Here is a 24801-nt window from a genome sequence, read left to right on the forward strand (position 1 = left end):
TGGATTTTAGACTGTTGCTTGTACAATTTTAGGATCTGTTACTATAGCCATCATCGGGATATTTACTCTCTTGGCTACAATGTGCCCTATCCCCTAATAACTCTATTAATTACCCTTATTAACTATCCCAACCAACTTTAAATTAACTAAATTAAAATTAATCAATACCCTGATTAATTTAAAAAAATCAAAATTTTTATGGAGAATCTACTTAACACAGAATACACTGTTGTAAGCATTTAAAGTATACAGTTCAGTGCCATTTAGTACAATGATTATGTCGTGTGGTTATCACCACTAACTAATTCCAGAACATTTTCAACACCCCCAAACAAACCCCATACTCATTCACACTATTTTCTCCTAACCCAAGCCCATGAAAACAACTCATCTGTTTTCTCTCCCTATTGATTTGCCTATTCTGGGACAGTTCATTCAAATGGCATCATGCTATCTGTGGCCTTTGTGGACGACTTCAGTGAGCACACAATGTTTCAAGGTTCATCCATGGCCGAGCATGTAGCAGTAGCTTATTCCTTTTTATGGCTCCATAATGTCCTATATTATGAATAGGGCACATTTGGTTTATGCAGTCATAACTGGATAGAAATTTGGGTTTGTTCCACTTTTGGACCACTGTGAATAATGTTGCTTTGAATATCCATGAAAAGTTTTTCTTTGAACATATGTTTCCCAATGGTCTTTTGGACATACCAACCTTGTGACTCTCCTGGTCCATGGTAATTCTAGGTTTAAGATTTTTAAAAATGGCAAACTGTTTTCTGCAGTGGATGCATCAAATTACTTTCCCACCAGTAATGTATGTGGGTTTCCCATTCTCCATATCTTTACTAACACTTGTTACTTTCCATTATGTGGAGTATAGCCTTCATTTTGAGTGTGAAATAGTATCACACTATGCTTTGAATTTGCATTTTCTTAATGATTTATGATACTGAGCATCTATCTAGTGCTTATTGGCCATCTGTGTTTCACCTGGAGACATGTCCATTGCAGCTAGTTACCCATTTTCATTGGGTAACCAATGAAAATGGTTTCATTTCAAATTTCTTTGAATGAAGTTTCATTTCAAACTTCTTTGTTTTTTATAATTGAGTTCTAAGAGATCTACCCCAGGTAGATTCCATGGCTCCAGGCTCCCCGGGGGCTACTAGGAACTCAGGCCCGTGGCTTAGCACACCACCTGCCAGTTCCAGCAGCCATAGACAGCTCTCATGGAACCCAGGCTTCTGACAGGCTTCTGCAGAACCAAGCCCCCAGCCCCACCCAGGTGCTTGCTGACTCAGGCGGCCCCAGGCAGCTCCCATGGCACCAGGCACTGGCAGGTTCCCATGAACCCAGTCTTCCATCTTGACCCAGCGCCTGCTGGCTCCTGCAATCTCAGGTAGCTCCTGTGGCCCCAGGCTACCAGGAATCCAGACTTCTGGCCCACACCAGCACAAACTGTCTCTCATGGCACAGGCTTCTGGCAGGCTCCCGTGAGCCAAGACTCTCAGATCATCCCAGCTCTGGCCAACTCTCATGGCCCTGGATGACTCCTGTGGTCACAGGCTCTCAATGAGGACCTGCCAAACCAGGGTCCAGTGGGGTTACTCGTGAACTCAGGGTCCCAGCTGTGCCCAGGGCCAGACACAATACCATGGACCCAAGCTTTCCACTCACCCCAGTACCAGGCTGCTCAAGGACTCCAGCAACAAGCCTGCCCCTGGACACCACCAGATGGCCTACCCAGGACCCCTAGATGGGCTGAATGTGAAGGCTTTGGTTTACTAAAGCCAGTCTGTAATAAGTGGAAGAAATGCCTACTTCCTCAAATTTGCAGACACCAATGGAAGATCACAAGGATCATGAATAATCAAAGATCCACGACACCACCAAAGAAAAAGAATAAAACTCCAATGACCGACAAAGAAATGGAGATATAGGAACTATGTGACAAAGACTTCAGAACAATGCTCTTTGAGAAATTCATAAAACTCTAAGGAAACAAAGATAGACTACTAAATAAAATAAGGAAATAGTGCATGAACAAGTGAGAAGTTCAACATAGAAACAGAAATCGTTAAGGAAAAATAAACAGAAATCCTAGAGTTGAAGAACACAATGACTGAACTGAAGAATTCAATAGAGACCTTCTAAATCAGATTCAACCATGTACAAGAAATAATTAGTGCACTAGAAGATGTGTCATCTGAAATCATCGAGTCAAAGGAGCAAAAAGAAAAAAAAGGAACAGATAAGATTGGGGAAAGGCAGTGTGAATTATGGGATACCTTGAAAAGAAATAGATAAGCATTATTAAAGTACCAGAGGAGAAGACAGGGAGAAAGGAAAAGAAAGTTGACTTAAAAAAGTAGCAGCTGACACCTTCCCAAATCTGGGGAGAGATGTAGACATCCAAGGTCCTGAAGCCGATCAGTCACCCTAAAATTTCAAACTAAAACATTCTTCTCCAAGACACATTGTAACAAAACTATCTAAACTCAAAAAAAGGATCAAACAACATGATCAAGTTCAACATGATGCAAATCAATGAATGTGATGCACCACATTGATAGAATGAAAGATAAAAATCCTAAAATAATCTCTGAAATCAGAAAAAGCAGTTTGACAAATTCAGCGCCCCTTCATGATAAAAACTCTCAAGAAAGGGTTACAGAAGGAACATACCTAAACATAATAAAAGGTTTACATGACAAACCCACAGCTAACATCATATTGAACAGTGAAAGGTTGAAAGCTTTCTTGCTAAGACAAAGAACAAGACAAGGGAGCCCAGTCTCAACACCACTCTTCAACATACTGCTGCAAGTCTTAACCAGAGACATTTGGCCAGAGAAAGAAATATAAAGCATCTAAATTGGAAATGAAGAAACAAAGTGGTCTCTGTTTGCAGATATGATTTTATGTAGAGAAATACTTAAAGACTCCTCCCCAAACTGTTAGGACTAATAAACAAATTCACTCAAGCTGCAGGAGACAAAATCAACATATAGAAATCTCTTGCCTTTCTCTACACTAACAATGAACTATTTAAAAATGATATAAAGGGCCGGCCCCGTGGCTTAGCGGTAAAGTGTGCGAGCTCCACTGCTGGCGGCCGGGGTTCGGATCCTGGGCGTGCACTGACGCACCACGTCTCCGGCCATGCTGAGGCCGAGTCCCACATACAGCAACTAGAAGGACGTGGAGCTATGACATACAACTATCTACTGGGGCTTTGGGGGAAAAAATAAATAAATAAAAATTATTAAAAAAAATGATATAAAGAAAAAAATCCTATTTACAATGCCATCAAAAATAGTAAAATACTCATGAATAAATTTAACCAAGAAGGTGAAAGATCTAGAAACTAACAACTATAAGACACAGAGGAAAGACATCAAAGACACAAAGAAATGAAAAGATATCTTATGCTCATGGATCAGAAGAATTAGTATTGTTAAAATGTTCATGCTATTCAATGCCATCTCAAGATTCTCTGCAATTCCTATTAAAATTCCCATGGCATTTTTCAGAGAAATAGAACAAATAATCCTAATATTCATGTGGATCCACAAAAGACCTCCAATAACCAAAGGAACCCCGAGAAAGAAAAAGCTGAAGGCATCACAATTTCTGATTTCAAATTTTATTACAAATCTATAGTAATAAAAACAGTATGATACAGGTATAAAATGAGACACCTAGACCAATAGAACAGAATCAAGGACCCAGAAATAAAACCACACACATACAGTTTGCTAACAGTTGACAAGTCAGCTAAGAAGACTCCATGGGGAATGGATAGTTTCTACAACAAATGCTGTTGGGAAAACTGGATAACCACATGCAGAAAACTGAAATTGGACCCCTATTTTACACCACTCTAAAAATGATCCCAAATTGAATTAAAGACTTAAAGGTAAGACACCAAATATAAAACAACTAGAAGAAAATATAGAGAAAAAAGCCCCATGAAACTGGTCTTGACAAAGATTTTTTTGGATATAATATCAAAAGTGCAAGCAACAAATGCAAAACTTAACAAGTGGGATGACATCAATCTAAAAAGCTTCTGCATAGCAAATGAAAAAATCGGCAAACTAAAGGGGTTAATATCCACAGTATATAAGAAACTCTTACAACTCAACAGCAAAGAAACCAACAAAACAATATGAAAATGGTCAAAGGACCTGAATAGATACTTTTCCAAAGAAGACATAAAAATGGTCAACAGGTACATGAAAAGATGCTCGTAATCACTCATCATCAGGGAAATGAAATCAAAACTACAATGAGATATCACCTCACACCTGCTAGAATGGTTATTCTCAAAGAGACAACAGACAACAAGTGTTGGCGAGGCTGTATAGAAGAGAGAACCCTGTGCACTGATGGTATGAATGTAAATTGCTACAGTCACTATGGAAAAAATATGGAATTTTCTCAAAAAAATAAAAATAGAAATATATATAAATGAGCAATTCCACTTCTGCTTGTATATCCAAAGGAAATGAAGTCACTATTCTGAAGAGATATCTGCACCCCCATGTTCATTTCAACATTATTCACAAACAGAGAACATGGACACAATCCAGGTGTCCCTCAATGGATAAATAGATAATATAATGGGATATTATTCAGCCATGCAGGAGAATGAAATCCTGCATTTTGAGATACCATGGATGGACCTTGAGGCATTGCGCTAAGTGATATAAGTCAGACGGAGAAAGACAAATACTATATATTCTCACTCATATGTGAAATCGAAAAAAGCCCAACTCAAAGGAATAGAGACAAGAATGGGTTTCCCAGGGTCCCGGGGTTAGGGGAAATGGGGAGATGTGAGTCAAATTGCACAAATTTCTAGCTGTAAAATGAACAAGTTTTGGGGATCTAATGTACAGCATGGTGATCATAATTAACAATACTATATTATAGACTTGAAATTTGTTAAGAGAGTAGATCTTGAAAGTGATCACTAGAAAAAACAAGTTAATTATGTGAGGGAATGGAGTGTTAACTCAGGGTATTGTGGTAATCCTTTCACAAATCACCATCTTGAACACCTAAAACTTACATATGTTATATGTCACTAATATTTAAAGAAATCTAAAAAAAAAAATCTCTCAACAAAGTAAAACCCAGGACCAGATGACTGCACTGGTGAATTCTACCAAAACATTTAAAGAAGTATTAAAAACAAGATTTCTTACACTCTGTCAAATATTGAAAAAGAGGGAACACTTCCAAGCTCACTTTACGAGGCCAGCATTACCCTGATACCAACACTAGACAAGGACACTAAAAGAAAATAAAATTACAGACCATTATCCCTGATGAACATAGATGCAAAAATCCTCAACAAAATACTAGCCAATTAAAAATGAATTCAATAGCATATTAAAAGAGTTATACACTACCACCAAGTGAAATTTATTCCTGGTATACAAAAATCGATCAATGTAATAAGCCACATCCAGAAAATGAAGGGGAAAAAAATGACCAACTCAATTGATGCAGAAAACCAATTGGCAAAATTCAACGCCCTTTCATGATAAAACACTCAACAAACTAGGAATAGAAGGAAAGTGCCTCAACATAACATAAGCCATATATGAAAAACACACAGCAAACATATTACTGAATGATGGAAGACTGAAAGCTTTTCCTCTAAGATCAGGAACAAGGCAAGGATGCTCACTTGCACCACTTCTATTCAACACAGTATTGAAAGTTCAAGCCAGAACCATGAGGCAATAAAAATAAATAAATAAATAAAAGGCATCTAAATTGGAAAGAAATAAGTAAAATGGTCTCTGTTTGAAGATGATATCATGTCGTATGTAGAAAAATCCAAAAGACTCCACAAAAAAGCCGTTTGATCTAACAAATGAATTCAGAAAAGTAGCAGGATACAAAGTCAACACACAAAAATCGGCAGCATTTCTATACACGAACCATGAGCTCTCTGGAAAGGAAATTACAAAAACAATTCATTTATAATAGTATCAGAAAGAATAACATGCTTAGGAATTAACTTAACCAAGGAGGTGAAAGGCTTACACCATAAAAACTACAAAACATTTCAGAAAGAAATTAAAGAAGACGTTCATAAATGGACACACATCCCATGTTCATGGATTGGAAGGCTTACTATTGTTAAAGTGTCAGTATTACCCAAAGCAATCTACAGATTCAATGTATTCCCTATCCAAATCCTAATGATATTTTTTGCAGAAATAGAAAAACCCGTCCTAAAATTCACATGGAATCTCAAGGGACTCAGAACAGCCAACAACAATCTTGCAAAAGAAGAACAAAACTGGAGGACTCACACTTCCTGATTTCAAAACTTACTACAAAGCTACAGTAATCAATAGTATGGTATTGTCATAAAGACAAACATAGAGATCAATGGCATAGAATAGCAAGCCCAGAAACAAACCCTCACATATATGGTCAAGTGATTTTTGACAAGGGTGCCAAGACCATGGAATGGAGAAAGGTTTCTTTTCAACAAATGGTGCTGGGAAAACTGGATATCCCCATGCAAAATCTTGAAGCTGGACCCCATCCAACACTAGATACAAAAATTAACTCAAAATGGATCAAGGACATAAATGTAAGACCTCAAACAAGAAAATTCTTAGAAGAAAACATGAGATTAAATCTTCATGACACCAGACTTGGCAATGATTTCTTGGATATGACACCAAAGGCACAGGTAACAAAAGAAAAACAATGGAAAAATTGAACTCCATGAAAATTTTATAAGTTGGTACATCAAGAGGCACCCACAGAGTGGGACAAAATATTCGCAAATCATATTTCTGACAAGAGACTGGTATCCAGAATATACAGAGAAGTCCTAAATTAAACAAATAAAAAACAAGCCAATTCAAAAATGGGCATGGATTTGAAGACTCCGTTGCGAAAGAAGACTTAGAAATGGCATATAAGCACATGAAAAGATGCTCAACACCACTAATCATTAGGGAAATGCACATCAAAACCACAATGAGACACCACCTCACACCCACTAAGTTGAGTGCTATCGAAAAGACAAAACAGCAAGTGTTGGCCAAGATGCGGCAAAATGGGAACACTTGTACACTGTTGATAGGAATGTAAAATGGTGCAGCTGCTATGGAAAACAGTGTGGATGTTCCTCCAAAAAATTGAACATAGAATTATCATGTGATCCAGCAATTCCACTTCTGCATATACACCCAAAAGATTTGAAAGCAGAGCCTTGAAGAGATATTTGTACACCCATGTTCATAGCAGTATTATTTACAATAGCTAAAACGTGGAAGCAACCCAAGTGTTTATTGACACATGAGTGGATACACAAAATGTAGTATATCCATACAATGGAATATTATTCAGTCTTAAAAAGGAAGCAAATTCTCCAATATGCTATACATGGATTAACCTTGGAGACATTATGCTAACTGAAATAAGCCAGTCACAAAAAGACAAATACTGTATGAACTGAGAGTAGTCAAATCATAGAGAGAGTAAGTAGAATGGTGGCTGCCAAGGGCTGGGGGAGGGGAGAAGGGAGGGTTATTGTTTAATAGGTATAGAGTTTCAGATTTACAAGAGTTATGTGGATGAATAGTGGTGGTGACTGTACAACTGTGGAAATGTATTTAACGCCATTGAAGTATACACTTAAAAATGGTTAAGATGAAACACTTTTTGTTATGTATATTTTGACTCAATATACAAAAAGGAAAAAAAAAGAAATGAGCTATCAAGTCACAAAAAGACATAGTGGACACTTAAATACATACTGCTAAGTGAAAGAAGCCAACCGGAAAAGGCTATATACACTGTTCCATAGTTTTCATATATTCCAATTACACGACATTCCAGAAAAGGCAAAACTAGAGAAACAGTATAAAGATCAGTGTTGCCAGGAGTTGGGGGGCAAGGGACGAAGAGGTAAAGCACAGGGATTTTAGGGCAATCCAACTCTTCCGTAGGATACTGTCATGGTGGATACATGAGATTATGCATTTGTCAAAATCCAAGTACATGACAGCAAGACAATGAACTTTAATGTAAACTACGGACTTGGTTATGAACGCTCTATGAGCATCAGCTCCTCACTTGTAAGGAATGGACTGCACTAACACAGGTGGTCAAGCAAGATGTTAACCGTAGGGGAAACTGTGGGGGAGGAGGGAGAAATGCTCTGCACTCTCTGCTGAATTTCTCTGTCCATCTAAAACTTTCCTAAAAAACAATCTATTAATTAAAAAATAATCAATGGAAGGTAGGGAGTGGGTAGAAATATAGACGAAACAGGAATATCAGAATATTAATAAATGTTGAAGCTGGGTAATAGAAACATGGGGGGCTATCACACTTTTCTGTTTAATTTGTGTATGTTCAAGGTTTTCCACAATAAAACATTTTTAAAGCTCCAGATTAAATCTAGATTATATGTACAAGGAATCAAAGAATGTGAAGAAAACAGATATTTTTGAAACAAGTACACTGAGGGAACGTGCAATCACACTGGATAGAGAGTGAACGTCCTGGTTCTACCAGGAAGGTTCAGAGCTCAGTGAGCAAGGCAGGTGACAGCACAGTCAGGGAAGTGACAGATAATGATCACAGAAAAATGTTTGCCCTCACTAATCACAGAAATGCCAACCATGGGCCCTGACAGAACTGCCCCAGGATTTATAATGTCATGACACCCAGAATTAGAGCGGGCTCAGGGACAGAGCACCACGTCCTGTGAGAATACCAACCAGCATCGGCTTTCTGGAGGGCAAATCTCCCTAACCCTGGAACCTGCAGGCCACTGGCTCGGCTGCTCTGTTGTATGGAATCTGTCCAAAAACAAAGGGATTGGGTACAGATGATGGACTGAATAAACACATGTAGAGCCCCTTTGACGTAGAATCCCTTAAAAATGACCCAAAGATTCCTTCATTGATGAACAAATTCATAATAGCCTTGGGAACCATCAAGAGAGCCGACATTTTGATGAAAACATCAAAGAGAGTCAACAGTTGGTGATCGGAGATCCCAGTGGGGAGCTCCATGTGAGCCATGAAGACCAAGCCACAGTGTCCTCTCTCCCTCTCCCTCCTCCCCCTGCCGTTCACCTAACACCTTCTGCATCGCCCCTCCACTCCCAACCACTGCCCACCTCACTGCCCACAGGAGCAGAGGCACAGGGCGCCCTTTCCACGACCACATCTGTCCTCTTGCTCTCTGCCCGTCACCAGGCAGCGGAGCTCTCTTGACATTAGTACAGCCATGTTTGGCCGCTCCATTGACCTACAGCCACCAGCACAAAAAGAAATATAAAAGCTGCTTTCTGCATGGTGGGAACTGGCCCTTCTCCCATGGAGATGGTTGCAATGTGTAAAAAATTCAAGGCCCTTCAAGCGCCGCAGCCTGGGGCAGACTGGCCATCTGAGCTGGGCTGGGAGGATAAGCAGGGTAAACAATGCACGTACACAACTACTGGGCTGGGACAATAGCCAGAGGGTGGGGCTCAGTGCTAGTACGCCACTGATAACCATTTGTGCATGGGAACATTGAATGCTCTCTCTGTAAACTCTGTAACTGCTTATATAAACTGCTGGAGACTGAGACACGGTGAGAGTTCCACCTGTGGAAGAGACGCCTTGCCCAGGACTGTGATTCCCGCCCAGCAGTGTCAATTGACAGGACTCTCCCAGCAGTGGGGCATGGATGTTGTGAGTAATTGATTTATTGTGAAGTAATAGATCTGATGTGTTCTCTTTTCAGTCAACCTGGTGTTTCTCTTTCTGGTTGATTTGTGTCATTTCACTTCAGTCGATCTGGTGTTTCCTTATCCGATAGATCTGATGTTTTTCCCTCTTATTATATGACCTATTCAAATGTGCTGCTATCTCAGCCGATGGGGATGTTTTCCCTTTCCAGTCGAGCTGGTGTTTTTTCCCTCTTATTATTTGACCTATTCAGATCTGTTTGCGGACTATCACCTTTACCATCCTCTCTATAATAAAATATACCTTCAGTCCATTTGTTTGGAGTGGAAAGTTTCTTTTACCTCTCCAATCGAATCCCCAAACCTCTCATAACAGGAGCCCAGCCCGGCACCTCTTCAGGGCCCAGCAGACTCCTCCTCCCCATCTGGTCCTACCTGCAGCACAGACACCTTGTAGCTAATCTCCGCCTTACAAACAAAACTCTCCCTTGGACCCATGCTCCCTTTTGGTTATTGTCCACTTTCCCAACTCCCCTTCATGGCTAAACCTCTTAAATAAAGTGCCTCATACCTACTGCCCTCCCATGGCTTCCCTTCCCCCACTCTAGACCCAGCTTTATTCTCACCCTCTCAAGGAGACTGAGGTCACCAGTGATCCCATGTGGCCGAGTCCAGCCATCTTTTCTCCATTCTGATCAGAGCTGTATCCCATCCAGCTGAGCACCCTTCCTTTCTGCAATACCCTTTCCCCTCATGGTTCCTGCAACTTCATGCTCCACCATTTCAGGCCCCTTTCCTGGACCCTCTTCAGCTACACCTCTGCAAACACTGCCTGCTCCTAGGCTGGGCCCAGGGCCCTTCCACAGCTACAGTGTCTCCAGGAAACCTCATTCAATTCCACGTTTTTAAATATCTCTGACCTCATCCCGACTCTGCTGACACACTGATGCAACTTTAAGAGGTTAGGTGCTAGCTCCCCAGCATCAGTACCTAAGGACTATCTCAGACTCGATTCGTCTCAAAATTTCACTGTCATATGAGTTCCAAAATAGCATCAAATCTTTCCAAAAGGAGGAAAAATTTGGATACAATAAACAGTTGTGAACAAAGTAACCAATAAAACGTATACTTACATCCAATCATGGTTGCTTGATGGGGAAAATAAGAACACAGAACTAAGATCAGATATTCTCAAGCCGGGGACCGGAAGGTGATGAGTTGGGAGTGTAAAACACAGGAACTGATCAACTCTAAGCATTTACAGAAAGAGAGGCAGAAATGGTTGTTCCTAAAAGCTGAAAGACACCCACTAAAGGAATAGAAAAATCATGAGAAAACCTAACAAATTAAAAATTAAATTAAATGGTAGACTCACATTCCAATTTATCAATAATCACAATTGTAAATAGATCAAATTGCTCTATAAAAACATGAAGGTTCTCAAGTTGAGTTAAAATATTGTTATAAAATAAAGGGATATAATATGGTTGAAAATAAGGAGATAAAGAAATAAGATTTTAAATGGGACAAAAAGGGGTTCTCTGTGTTGATAACTGTCAGGGACACTTATGCACCTAACAATATGGTCTTGAAACATAAAGCAAAACTGGACAAACAAGAAGACACAGGCACCCCAAGGGAGGTGCCTTCCCTTTCCACAGGGAAACCTACCTTACCTCTCTTAAAAAGCCACAGGTCAAGTGATACAGTAAGTTAGGAAACAGATCTGCTGACAAACACAAAAAAGCTAGATCTAGCCTCAGCCCCAGGGACAACGTAAGCATCTAGTGGAGAGCGAACATTCTCCTCAAACCACGATGAAACAGTCACCACAATGGACTGTGTGCTAAGCCACAATGAAATCTCTAAAGAGTCCAAAAAGCAGAAATCTATAAGTGACTATATTACTGGAACTTAAAGCAATAAAAGTAAAAAATAATCACAAAATATTGGCTCCCCTCCCCCAACATAGCCACTTGAAAATCTGTCCACACCCTTCTAAATCTCTCAGGTTAAAGACGGAATCCAGACAGACAGGAGAAACTCTTTAGAAATGAACAGCAATGAGAGCAGCATGAGGCAAATCCATGACGTGGGGACAAGGGGACGGAAGAAAGGACACAGCCTCCACTGCAGGTATCAGGGAATATCACCTGTACAGCAAGCTGAGCACTTCCCTCCAAGAGCCAGAACAACACCACAATAAAACCAATGACAGCAGAATGAAGGGAGAATTCACCAGACAGGAACAACAACATAGACCTGAGCAATGGAGTCAAGGGCTGGCTGTCTGGAAAGACCTGTAACAGTGAGAAACCTTGGTCAGTCTGACCAAGAAGAACAGACAAAGGCACCAAGAGGAACAGACAAAGGCACCAAATTGTACCATCAGGTACGAGAAACTACAGAAACAGCTTTAACGTGATATGAGAACATAGTGGATAACTCTGACCAGGACATCAATAGTCCTCAGCTGGAGCCGTCCTTCCCATAGGATGCATCTGGAAACATGCGGGATGGGTTTTGTTTCTTGTTTTGGGTTGTCCTACTGGTTGTTGCCCCAGGGGTCCCGGAGATCCTGAATAGCCTGTCACATAGACCCGTTTCCCTCTTGAAGTGTTACTGACATCTGGGAAGACAAGCACTGATCCAGATTAAATGAGCAATGTGGTAGGAAAATGTTTTCCATGGATGTATAACAGGGAAAAGATGGTACCCTCAATATGTAAGGAATATCGAGAAACCAATGTTTACAACTACTAAACTGTAAGAGAGCAGGAAAATCAGAAACATAGCAAAGAAACACACCAAAAATATATCCAACCTATTTGTACAGGTGGAGAAATATGTAGGTAAAGCACAGGAAACAGTGGAGGAGATTACACACCAAATTTTACTACCGACAAGGAATAAAAGTTGGGAGGTAGGTGAGAAATAGGAGTTTTTACCACTTCTTAGCTTATGTATTTCTCTAGTGTTTTAATTTTTACAAAAGAGAATGTATTCTACTCAAAAAGATGTTTCAAATTTTAAAGAAATTATTAAAATGTTCAAAATGACTTCAGTTCAAGGATATTCATTAAAACATGTATGGAAAGCACCTCCCCATAATGTTAAGAGTCTCCTATAACTTTTCCAATAGTTTACTATGTCGATTTTATTTCACATTTAGATCCTAACTCATTGGAATTTACATTTGTGTGAGGGATGCAACAGAAGCTGATTTTCTCCTGTTCAAGTGGAAAACCAACTATCCAGGCACCATTCATTGAGTAGGTCTGGCTTTCCCAGCTGACCTGCAATGCCTCCTTCCCCACCTGCTAAACCCTGACAACTACCGGTGCCTCTTGAGCACCCTAGAGCGAGCGGGGTGAGCTCTGCAGCCTGGGCTCCCTGTGTGCAAGGGGCGGCTACCAGCAGAGCCTTCTCCCAAGACAGCAGCAGGCATGCTGCACACAGAGGTGCTCAGGGGCCGTCTGCTGTGGAGCAGGAAACTCCTCATGAGGAGCAGGCAGTGGGGGAGCCCTGAGCCCCAGGACTGACCTCGGCTGGGGGCAGCAGGCTGCTCAGTTAGGGAGCCCCTCCCTTCAGCTCGTCCAGCTCCTCCTGCAGCGTGTGCACCTGGCTGTCGGCAGCTGCCCCTCTTCAGCTCGCTGTCCTTCTCCACCTGCTCCTGCAGGCGGCACCCGTGCTCCTGTTCCCCCGGGACCAGAAGCAGTAGGAGTGCAGCGAGTCCAGGAGTTCTTAGGCCCCAGCGCTGACAGGATGACCCCGCTGAGGGACCTGGGGCCGGTGTTGCTGTGTTCATCCTGCACATCTTCCACGGCTGGCTCCGGGGTGACATCTGTTGGAGGGTGAAGGGGCTCTGGGAGAGTTTCTGAGGCATCATTGTGAATGATGAACGTGGGGGCTCTGGGCCAAGCTCTCATCAGGCCCAAGGCTGGCCCCACTGTAGGTGGGCTCCACATCTCTCTTCAGCCTCTTTCGGTCAACAGCCTCTCGAGGGACAGATGGCCTCTCTTGAGTGTGTGCTGAGGAGAAACTGTAAGAAGGATGCCAGCCAATAAATCTGCATGCCTCAGATCCTGAGGGATAAAGTCACCCACGGAAATGCCACTCTTATCCAGCAGGCCCTGGCTGGGAAGAGGCGGTCTCATCGCCAGCATCTACAGCAGACCTGTTTGCATCTCCCTGGCTGCCTCACGCTGTGGAGACCACACTGTCTCCTGGAGTTCCTTCCAGAGACTCTTTGCCCGCTCCTGACTGGTGGCTTCCTGGGTGGCATTGGGTTCGGGTTTGCCCTGCAGAAGGGCTCGCTTCAATTTGCGGGACCCTTCCTGGGCCCTCAGGTTTTCCCTCGAGGATGAGGATGAACCTGAAGCTCCTTTCCCATCTGCTTCACTGGCATGTTCCTCTTGTCCCTGGCGGCTATCTTGGTCTCATTTCTTCTGGGGCGGCAGTGGCCTTCAGCTCCTCCTTCTCAGTCAGGTGGAAGATGGAGGGCAAGGCCGTGGGCTTTAACATGTAGTACTGACCCTCCAGCCTGTTCAAGAGTTTTTTTTGGTGAAATGTTCACTACAGATGAAAGAATACTTAATAGGGTCCAGTCATCCCTGTGAACAACTTTTAGCAACTGGACAAGACGTTTTGAGTCCTTTATGTGGAGCCTGCAAGGATACATGAAAAAGTAATTAAAAAGAAAGAATTAAATGTCTCCCCCTAAAATAATCAATTATAAAAGCAAAACAAGTGTTTTTGGGAACACCCACACTTAGGAATTTTGCCCATTTAAAACTTTAGTAAAGTTTTAAGGAACACCTCTGCTTGCAAGTTATTACTGTAATAGAAAGATGAAAGACCCACTGTCTACCTTAAGGAGCTGACCATCTGTAGGGCAGAGAAGGAAGGAAGGTGAAGACCTTCTCCCAGGTTGTGGTAAGTGCCCTGTAGGAACAAAGATGCTCGGGCAGAGAGCACAGGATGGCACCAAGACAACACGAAAGGCTTCAGGAAGCCTCAGAAATAGTTCCTAGAAGCTCATGGCTGTCCAACCCTCCTGCTGTCCCTGGGATGCAGGACTTTGGGTGCTAAAATGGGGAGGATTGGTCCCCCTATTTCAAAGCCAGGCCAGGTGTCGGCCAGCAGAGCCTCCCAGGCACTCAGCAGGGCGCCTGGCCCCAGCTCTACTCAAGCAGCCGAGGATGCAGGACTGCCGCCAAGAGGAGGTCAGCCCCAAGAGCTGTGGTTCTGTGTTCCTCCTGTCCTTCCACTACCAGGAGGAAAACTGCTTCCTGTACCAAGCAACCAGCCCCTGAAATGTACTGACCAAGACACTTCATAATCTTTTCTCCTCATTAAGGTAAAATCTCTATTTAGAGAAAACTATGCACATGGGGAGGAAGGGGGTCTCTCTCGAGGCTTTCTTCTCCTCCTGAGTTCATCTAACCCTCATGAGGCCGAGTGGATACTAGGTCCTCAGGGAGTTCCAAGCAACCTGACCTTCTAACATTTCTCAATGCTTTGTGACAAGTTACAAAAGGACCCCCACTTCCTTTGCCCCCATACCACGTTAAACAATGACACATGCCAAGAGCAACCTTCTCTGTAGTGTTTTGCATCATTCTCAAAAACAGTAACAAAACTTTTGGGACACAGACTCTGAAGGAAACTGTCAAGAAAGCATATTCTCTGACTTCTGAAACAAGCTCACATTACTAGTTCTTTGGATGGATTGTAACAACTTCCGACTTAAAACAAACCACTGTTAACTTTGAATAAGACTAAAGACAACAAGTGGCATTCAGGTCTTTAAATATTCAATAACAACCTGCAACATGAAACAAAAGGATCTGCCAGGAGGTTTTCAAAGTAGAATGTCTTCAGTGCACTGTTCTGGGACCTCCATTGCAGAGTCTGCAGGAAAGGACTCACTCAACTGGCTGAATTCCAGAAGCCCTCATGAAGGGAGCCAGGCCAAAGGGAAGGCAAACCCCTCATCTTGCTGTGGGATCCCAAGGAAGAAGTGAAGAGAGGAGCCCCTTCCCTGAGTCCCCAGGGTAAGCCTCCCAGTGAGGAGTGGGTTGCAACCTCCTCCACCCAGGATGCTGTCACATGCAGAATCTGCAGAGTCAGACGCCTCTCCAGGACTCACCTCCAGTGCAGAGCCACCTTTCCCTGCACTGCCAGGACCCTTCTAGCAACAGAGCATCTGAGAGGCGTATCAATTTGGAGGTAGAAGCTGCATTTGCTCAGCCACATTCCTGATCTCAGAGATCAAGGCAGGCTCCCTGCCATCAAAAGAGCAGAAAAGTCATGGCAAATGCAAGAAGATAGTGACCTAAGAAAGAGTGTTTCCAGAATACCCTGTTTCTTGACATTGTTGGCCCCAGCCTGAATCAGTGGAGAGCAGAGTGGCCAGGGGGTGGGGGTGACAGTGTGGTGGAGGCCATAAGGTGGGTGCCAGTGGCCATGGGATGGCCGCAGTGGCCCGAGGTGCCCAGAGCAGAGACAGTGGCACAGACCAAGGCCACATAGCGCCCGGCGCTCACTCACCTTCTGGACCGGCCCCGAGGCCTCAAGCACAGAGTGCTGCCTGCCTTGGGCTGGAACACCAGGGGTCTGACTGGGCGGCAGCAGCTGGTTACCTGTGGAATGAGATGGCTGTTTCTCCTCGTTGCCCAGTGGTGGGATCAGTTTGCGGCAGTGCAGTGATCACCATCCCGGGCCTCAGGCTGTCATGCTGCCAGGCTCCGGCCCCCTCTTCTCCGCCCCACAGTGGGACTGCCACAAGAGTAGGGCTCAAAGCGACACTGTGCAGCAAGTGGGAGCTGGTCCCCACGCCCCGCAGGATGGCAAGATGGCGGCGCGTGCCCATCTGTCCTCCGTAAAGCAAGATGGCCACATCTGTGGGCCTAGGCAAACTGCTGCCTGATGCACCCACCCTGGGGTAGCGCTGCCAAAACGCGTCTGTTCCGCTGCCCTGATGGGTCGCTGCTGCGGTGTTCATAGCAAATGACCCAGACCGAGGGGGGAGGGAGAATGTGGCCGGCCCTCCGAGAGGGGCCCCGCCGGACGCCAAGATGGCGACCGATGCACTTCCGCCCACACTTCTGGCCCTGCCCACGTTGCTCACCTGGATTGGCCCCAGTGGTTGAGCATCACATTCTGCTCATTCTCCTGGGCAGCGGGGAGAGGGACGCGGGTAGGGGCACCTGCACCGGTCAGCATGGAAGACTGTGCTCGCCTGGACTCTTAGCCGCTGGGACTGGCTGGCATGGTTTGGGGCGGGGCCGTCGGGGGGAGCAGCTCCTCAGGTGGAGCGGGTGGGGGCAGCTCCCATAGTGAGACCGGTGCGTCTGACAACCAGGTCCCTGCGGGTCTGGACGCTCTTTCCATCCGCCCTCGGTGCTCTGGCGCTGGCCTGACAAGCCCATGGCTGTTGGGGCAGGAGGGGCAGCAGGGAGTCAGGGAGGGGAGGGGCGTGCTGGGCGGGGCTGGGGCAATGGTTCTTGGGAGGCTTTTTCCTTCCCCACCAGGATTAAGAAGTCCCTTCTCTGGAACTGGCTTCGGATCCAACCACACAATCCCTGTCTGTGTGCAGAACTCTTGCCCTGGTCTCACGCCTGGCAAAGATTTCTTGCTTTGACCAAACTTTAGTCAGGCTCCTGAACCTTCTTGTAGGCCTGTCTGTACACTTCCTTGTAAAATCCAGTTTTAGCAAGAACCTTGCTAATTCAGTTTAACCAGAACACCCACCCGTATGTCTGATCACCATCGAGATCTGCTCAGGCTCCTCCTCCTCCTCCACCATCCCTCAGGTGGTGTCTGATCACTCTGGCCTCTCTTTGGTAAGAATCCTGTTAGGTCAGGTTAGCCAGAAACCCCAACACTTGTTTTTTCTCTTAGTAATTTTCCATCCTGTGACCCCCACCATGCTGCCTGGCCATGAATTCCCACTTGCCCATGCTGCATTCAGAGTAGAGTCCAATCTCATTTCTCCCCCGCTGTGAATCCCATCACGGTGGTCCCTACGTATCACAGTGGTTCTGAATAAAATATGCCTTACCATCTTTGACAGGTGTCATTAAATAATTTTTCTTTAAAACCTCCAACCACAACAAAAACCCAGACCAGGCTCCTTTCCTTGCTCCCTCAAGCCATTTCAGAGCTACTTCAGATTCTGGCCCTGCTCTCCTCAGAGACCTCTATTATGCGAGTCATAAGACTTTTCCTAACTTTGGTGCGTGTGTGGAGGGGGGCACACACCAACATCAGTCTCTCCATGGGAACCCCAGCACTTGCCAGTGAGCAGTCATATTTTGAAAGGAATCTCTTTCTCTGAGTGGTAGGTCTCAACAGTGGACTCAAAATATTCAGTGAACCATGTTGTAAACAGATGTGCTGTCACATCCTTGTTGTTCAATTTGAGCATTGACTTTAACTTCAAGTCAGCAGATGCATTATGTCTAACAAGAGAGTGAGCCTGTACAAAGGCCCTAGGATGTGGATCGGAGGGAGAGGGGAGAGAACAGGATCAGTTAGAGGACCAGAGGTCAGAATGTGAGACAGGATTTGGAGAAGGAGCCAGAGCAGTCAGTAACAGCACAGCAGCCAGGTCAATGCCCCGCACAACATATCTGGGAGTCAGGACCATCTCCTAATTGCAGTCAGTGGCAGAGCCCCATTTCTGGTTGGATCTCTTGGGGGACAAGAAGGCAGTGTCTTACCACATCTGTCTGTCCACGTCTACCAGACCCTGGCCAGGGAGTGTGAAGAGCTGATGCAGAAGTACCTGCACCTGCTGCAGATCATGGAGACGAGAAGACAGTAGCCAAGCAGCTACGGCAGCAGATCGAGGATGGGGAGATCAATATCGAGTGGCTGAAGGCAGAGGTGACTGCTGGCTAGGGGTGCAGAGGAGGCTGGCCAGGGGGCCCAGGGCACAGGCCAAACACCTCACACTCTGGGCTCCTGCAAGATCGGGGGGGCACATGATGGGCAGGGGGACCAGCTTCCAGCCACAGCTATGCCAGCCTAGAAACTTAAATTTAGTGATGCTGGCAGAGTGGGAAGGGCCTTAGCCAGATCTGAGTTCAGATCCTACCTCTGCCACTTGACGGTTGCAACCTAGAGTACATCCCCCCATCATCTGTGCCTCAATTCCTTCATCTATAAAGCAGCCTTTTTATACTTGCCTGATAAAGTTGTGAGGATTGAGTGAGGTTATTTATGGGCGAGTTTTTAATTACTCTGCTGATGACCACATTGACTAAGCATTCCCACATTATCAGCTGAAGTGTCCGGGGACACAGAGTTACTGGTGAGTCATCACAGTGTGGGCTGCTGGCTAAGTTCTAAGCAGTCGTTCCCTCTGCCTGTCATAAGAGCTCCTACAGGGGCTTGCCGGGCATCAGTCTGGAGGCCACGCTGTTCCTAGGTTAAGGCTTCTAGAACTTCACTACTCAAAATGTGGTCCATGAAGCAAGAGCATGTTAGAAATGCAGAATCTCAGGCCCTGCACAGACCTCCAGAATCAGAATCTGCACTTTCACAACATCCCAGTCGATTGCCATTTACATTAAAGCTTGGGAGGCGCTGGCTCTCTGTCCCTTAGATGCCCCTCACCAGCTGTCTACCCCAGCGCCGAATGATGTGATTGCCTCTCCCCCCCTCATCTCACCAGTGCGCATCAGATGCTCAGAGCAATTTGGCCACATCACATAAGGACCGTGGACTCTGAGCTGAGGATGGGAAAATGGAAACAGATTCTAACCAGGGTTGGCTGCATGATTTGTAGGGCCTGATGCAAGGGAAAAATGCAAGGCCTTGGGTGGAGTCGGGGAAGTCGACCTCCCCTTCTCACAGCCCACCAACCCACCCATGGCAGACAGGCAACCCCCCAATATCAACCTTCAACCTCCTCTAAACTCTGTGCCATGATACACTTGGTACCTAGATGAGGGGTGGGCAAGATGCCCCTGCTGAGTCACCCACCTAGTGCCCAGGCATTGTCTCCTTGCCTTGCCCTGAGACAGGATCGGGTGTTCACTGCACCCGCCATTTCTGCACCTACCCCAAGGCCCCTGCAGAAGGTGGAGGGTGACTCACTGTGGAATGTGAGTCTTCCTGGCTGACTCCACCCATTTGCTCCCAGACAGAGGATAGAGGAGGTCATGGGTTCTGGGGGTGCCGGCATGTGAGGAGCAAGCAGCTGAGACACCATCCCAGGGAGGCAACAGTAGGCAGGAACACATGAGGGCTGAGGCTCCAAGCCCCTGGGGTGTGCTCCATTGTTCCATCAGATGTTTCTCATGGAAACAAATTCAAAGAGAAATAATAACTTCAAGGTTGCAACTGCAGAACTTGAAGCCCCAAGCATGGGGCCTTCTGAGCACAGGACTCCATCACACGCCCTTGAAGCCAGCTCTGCCTAGAATGTTCAACGCTCTGAAGTTGCTAATTCCACCTTATGGTGCCGCTGTCAAGCTCTGAACTAATGATCACATCAGCTTGAAACTTGAGCTTGAACAAAAGTTTCAGATTCCACACACCTCCTCTACACTGCAGCAGGCACTGTCAGAGATGCTTTCTTAGTCAGTCCCCATAACCATCCTCATAGGTTGGAACGAGGAAGCAGGCTCAGAGAACTCAAGGCACCTGACCAAGCTCACACAGCTGGGAGGTGGCAGAGCCAGGACTAGAACCCAGGTCTGTGTGTCTGCTTGCCAGTCTTGCCACTCTACTTGTGGGTCCTGGGATCGGGGCTTGTCCCATGTCTAAACCATCTAGTTCATTCTGAGATCTATCCTAGCCCTACACATAGCCCTGAAACCAAGCTGAGTCCTTGCTAAGGACGAAGGAATAGGTCTAAGGACCAGTACCAGGTTACTGGCTTCATGATCAAGGGGGTCATTCACTCACTCACTCATTCTCTAACTGCCTAAAATCTGCTGACCACTGCCTCATCCTCTTCCCCAGGCTCCTCTTACCCCATCACTCGGGGCTCCAGCCAGTGTCCCCGGTCATGAGCTGTGCACACCTTGGCCTTTGCATATGCTGGGGCTTCTGTATGGAGTGCCCCTTCCACCCCCACGCTTCCCTGCCTGGTGGAATCCTACCAAGCTCAAATGCCTCCTCCTGGGGACTCTCATCCCAGAATGTGCTCCATGACCCCTGCTGCCACAGCTTTCCCACCCTCAGCATGCCATGGCAGAGCCGGCTCCTCAGGTGTCTGTCCCTCACCTGGTCTGGTGGGACTTCCTTGAAGGCAGGGGTGTCCTTTATCACTCTGTCCCTTCTGCCTCGCACATAGTAGGTACTCTGTAAGGACTTGATGAATGAATGGACATCAGGTTCTGTGGGAGGCAGCAAAGAGATGGAAGCTTCTAGCCTTAAGGTCTGATTGTGGTAGAGTGTGATGGGCACCATAATATAGTTTGCAGTGTGAACCCAGGTAGAAAACGAGTCATTTTATGGCCAAAGAAGGTATGGGTTCATATCGCATATGGCCTTGAAAGTTTTCGGGGGTTGGTAGGCCAGAGAAGGGGTGGGTGCAAAGGGCAGGGCCCTCTCTGGTGCTGGAGAGCACAAAACTGGTCAGTTTTGGTGAAAGTGTGTGTGTGTGTGTTTGTGTCAGCGTGGCAGCAGAGGCCTTTGTGGTGAGAATTAGGAGCAACGTTTCCAACTGAGTATATTACTCTCCAGGGAAAACGATATTTTAAAGTAAGGCTTTTTTTGTGTGTGTGTGAGGAAGATAAGCCCTGAGCTAACATTCATGCCAATCTTCCTCTTTTTGCTGAGGAAGACCGGCTGTGAGCTAACATATATTGCCAGTCCTCCTTTTTCTCCCTAAAGCCCCAGTACATAAGTGTATATCACAGTTGCACATCCATCTAGTTGTCGTATGTGGGACGCCGCCTCATCATGGCTGGACGAACGGTGCGTCAGTGCGCACCCGGGATCCGAACCCGGGCCACCAGTAGCGCAGCGGGTGCACTTAACCACTAAGCCATGTAGCCGGCCCCTAAGTAAGACTTTGCAAGATCAGCTTGGTAAACCTTTCTGGCTGTAGTCTTTCTCTCTCTCTCTCTCTCACTCCCTCACTCACTCACTCTCACTCTCTCTCTCTCTCTCTCTCACACACAAACACACACACACACACACACGCACACCCTGCAGAGCAGAGGGCACTTGTATGTTCTGGAGGGGCTCCAGGAAGTTGAAACAGAGCCCATTTCCCAAGAAGTAGGCCATCAGGTAGGCAGGAGGTGCTGAGGAGCCAAGTAAGTGATGAATGATGCCCGTGACAAAGACAGAGGGTCATAGAATGTCAGAGCTGGGAGGGATCTGAGAACTGAGAGGTCCACAGAAGAGGAAAGGACTTATCCAAGGTCACTCCAAGGTCACTTCCAGCGCTGGAATCCAGGCTTAACTTTGGGTCTCCTGGCTGTAGATCCTTGACCTGTGCCTGCCACACACGTTATTCCTTCCTTGCTGGGGAGACGGGCCATATAAAATGTGCATATTCAGGAAACACTGTGTCACCTGATAGCCAGAAAACTTCCTCAAGCCCCATCCCACGTATTCCTGAGGATTTTCAGGGTCTTCCATTTTCCTGGCCACATCTGGCTTCCAATTCTGCTCTCCTGGCTTCTTGTATCACTTCTCACAGTGCCAGTCTCCACTCAGTCTTGACTGCTCCTTGCCCCCTTGTGGTCGCTCCATGTGTCCGTCAGGTGGAGCTAGATTCTGCTGCAATTACAAACAGCCCCCAAGTCTCAGAGGCTTAAAACAACAAAGAATGCTTTCTCTCTCACACTGTGTGTCCATTGTGTGTTCTGCTCCACAAAATTCTCACTCAGAGTCAGGGACACAGGCTGACGGGGCTCCCACCATCAGGAAATTCACCAGTCCCAGGGCAGGGGAAGGAATGTGGCAAATGATGCCTGACAACTCTGCTCAAGTTTTATTGGACACAGCGAGTCACATGACCGCACCCGACTTCAGGGCCCTGGGCAGTACAGTCCTGCCCTGACCCAGGAGGAGAACCAGAGTATCCAGGAAAGCCCTAATGACACCCAGCTGGCTCCTCCTTCACTCCCCAAGCCCTCAACATGGGCCAAGTATGGACCAGACTTTCTGAAAGGCTTAGATGCACTCGAGGGGGTTTCCAGTACTGAAACAGAAAACAGCTGAAAGCTGAATAGAAGACATCCTTGCCCTCCTGTCGCTCAGCCTTTCCTGCTACAGGGATTTCTTGCTGACCTCCTCTCCTCACGCTGGCCTCTCTCCACACTCTCCCAACTGTCATTTTGGTGGTGGTGGGGGTGTTCATAATCCCTTTATCTGCCAAGACCCTCGCCTTACATCCAGTGATGTGCTGGAGCTGGCTCACACCAACTTGCAAGTCGGTTGTGAAATTTTCAAGAATCTTGCAAGCTTGTTATTCACTCTTTGGTAGCTTAAAATGGGCCAAGGTAGGAATGTTTACAGCATGGAAATTGGCCAGTGCTACCAGTCAGAGTTTTTCTTTCAGAGAGCTGGTCATTAATCCTTTACCAATATACCCTTGTCTACACCTTTTTTCAGGATCAGCTAAATACTTTGCTGGGCCCAGTGCAAATTGAAAATGCAGGGCTCTTAAGAATTTCAAGGCAACAACAGCAGAGCCTTAAACCAGGCATTAGACCCTTCTTAGCAGGCTGTGCACAGGTCAGACATCGAGGACACTGGCCCTGTCTCTACTCCCTCTATACCCTCTACACTCAGAGCCCCCACCAGCAGCCAACTCTCCCTAGAGGTAACGGGAGATCACACCCAAACAAAAGCAAAGTTATTAAGCAAAACTGTCCAGCTCTGCTCAGTCTCTTCTCTCCCATCTAAAGAGTCCTCTTGGGCTTCATCTTTTGTAACCAAAAAGCTACAAGGACCATCTAAAACAAAGGGAACATCCTCTTCTGAGAAGAATCCTTCCCTCCTCTAGAATCCTCAGTTTGGCACCATTTCATTGTTTTAATAGTTATTTTTCTCCCATTTATGATTGGAAGTAAGTTGGGACGGCTCAGGCAGCCCAAAGGGAAGGGTAGGAATTTAGAGGTGGTCATGGTATTTTCCTGGCTTGGGAGCACTCAGAATCCTGGAAGGCTGACTCTGCAAGAAACTGCACAGATCTTCAGTTCAGGGTTTGTGGTAAAACTGTAGCCTTGGGATCATGTTTACAAACCAACTTTGACATGGAGAGGGCCACCTTGACCCTCCCCAGGCAGCCTCTCTGCAGGGCCCACTCCATGCCTTGAGTCCTGTTTCCCATGTTCCTCCTGCCATCCCCACCCCTGCTGCCCTGAACTCAACACCCTGTTGTACTCTGCATCTTTGTTCACATCATCCCTTCTGCTCCAATTCCTTCTATACTCTAGCACACATGTTGAGTTTCTTTTATTTTTTTTTGTGAGGAAGGTCAGCCCTGAGCTAACATCCATGCCAATCTTCCACTTTTTGCTGAGAAAGACTGGCCATGGGATAATATCTGTGCCCATTTTCCTCCACTTTTATATGGGACACAACCACAGCATGGCATGACAAGCGGTGCATCAGTTTGGATCCCGGGCCACCAGCAGCGGAGCTCATGCACTTAACTACCACAGCACGGGGCCAGCCCAATTGGGCTCCTGTTTTGTCCTTCAAAACCTCTGAGTAGCACTTGTGGATTCCATGGTGAGACCCTCCCACTGCATTAGGGGCCCACCTCTGTTCTGGCCTCACCTTGTTGGAGTATAAGTTACCTCTGTGGGTTTCTGACCCTTTTCTTAGGCTGGAAACTCCTCCAGTGAAGGGATCTGACTTATCCCCCTCTGGCTGTCTCACCCATGCCCAGCATGGTGCCACCACACGAACTCCATCAGGACATGCTGACAGGATTGGCACAAAGGGAGACAGAGATGGGCATCTCTTAGGCTTGGAAGAGGCCAGAGGGAATGGAGAAGGAAGGAGAGAGAACTGAGTTGTGTGGCAGCTGTTTGAAAAACAGGAAGTACAGAGATCTTTAGCAAAACCTTGACTGCTAACAAAAGAGA

At 45.9% G+C, this 24801-nt stretch overlaps 1 protein-coding gene across 7 annotated transcripts in view; it reads right to left on the minus strand.

The window, feature by feature from the left end:
• The window catches only part of LOC131408217 (ral guanine nucleotide dissociation stimulator-like), a 270220-nt gene that overhangs the window by 44082 nt on the left and 201337 nt on the right, over window positions 1-24801 (minus strand). Inside the window, exon 1 of one of the 7 annotated variants that reach the window (XM_058544754.1) lies at window positions 13274-14077. The exons of 4 other annotated variants lie outside the window; for them this stretch is intronic. In XM_058544754.1, the coding sequence (XP_058400737.1) occupies window positions 13274-13619 (346 nt within the window). In that variant the 5' untranslated portion in view covers window positions 13620-14077. Of the gene's footprint in view, window positions 1-13273; window positions 14082-24801 lie in introns of those variants that run through there. 2 more of the 7 variants (XM_058544751.1, XM_058544755.1) reach the window with 2 other exon arrangements.

Source organism: Diceros bicornis, chromosome 7 (assembly GCF_020826845.1).
Source record: "Diceros bicornis minor isolate mBicDic1 chromosome 7, mDicBic1.mat.cur, whole genome shotgun sequence".
Taxonomy (NCBI): Eukaryota; Metazoa; Chordata; class Mammalia; order Perissodactyla; family Rhinocerotidae; genus Diceros; species Diceros bicornis.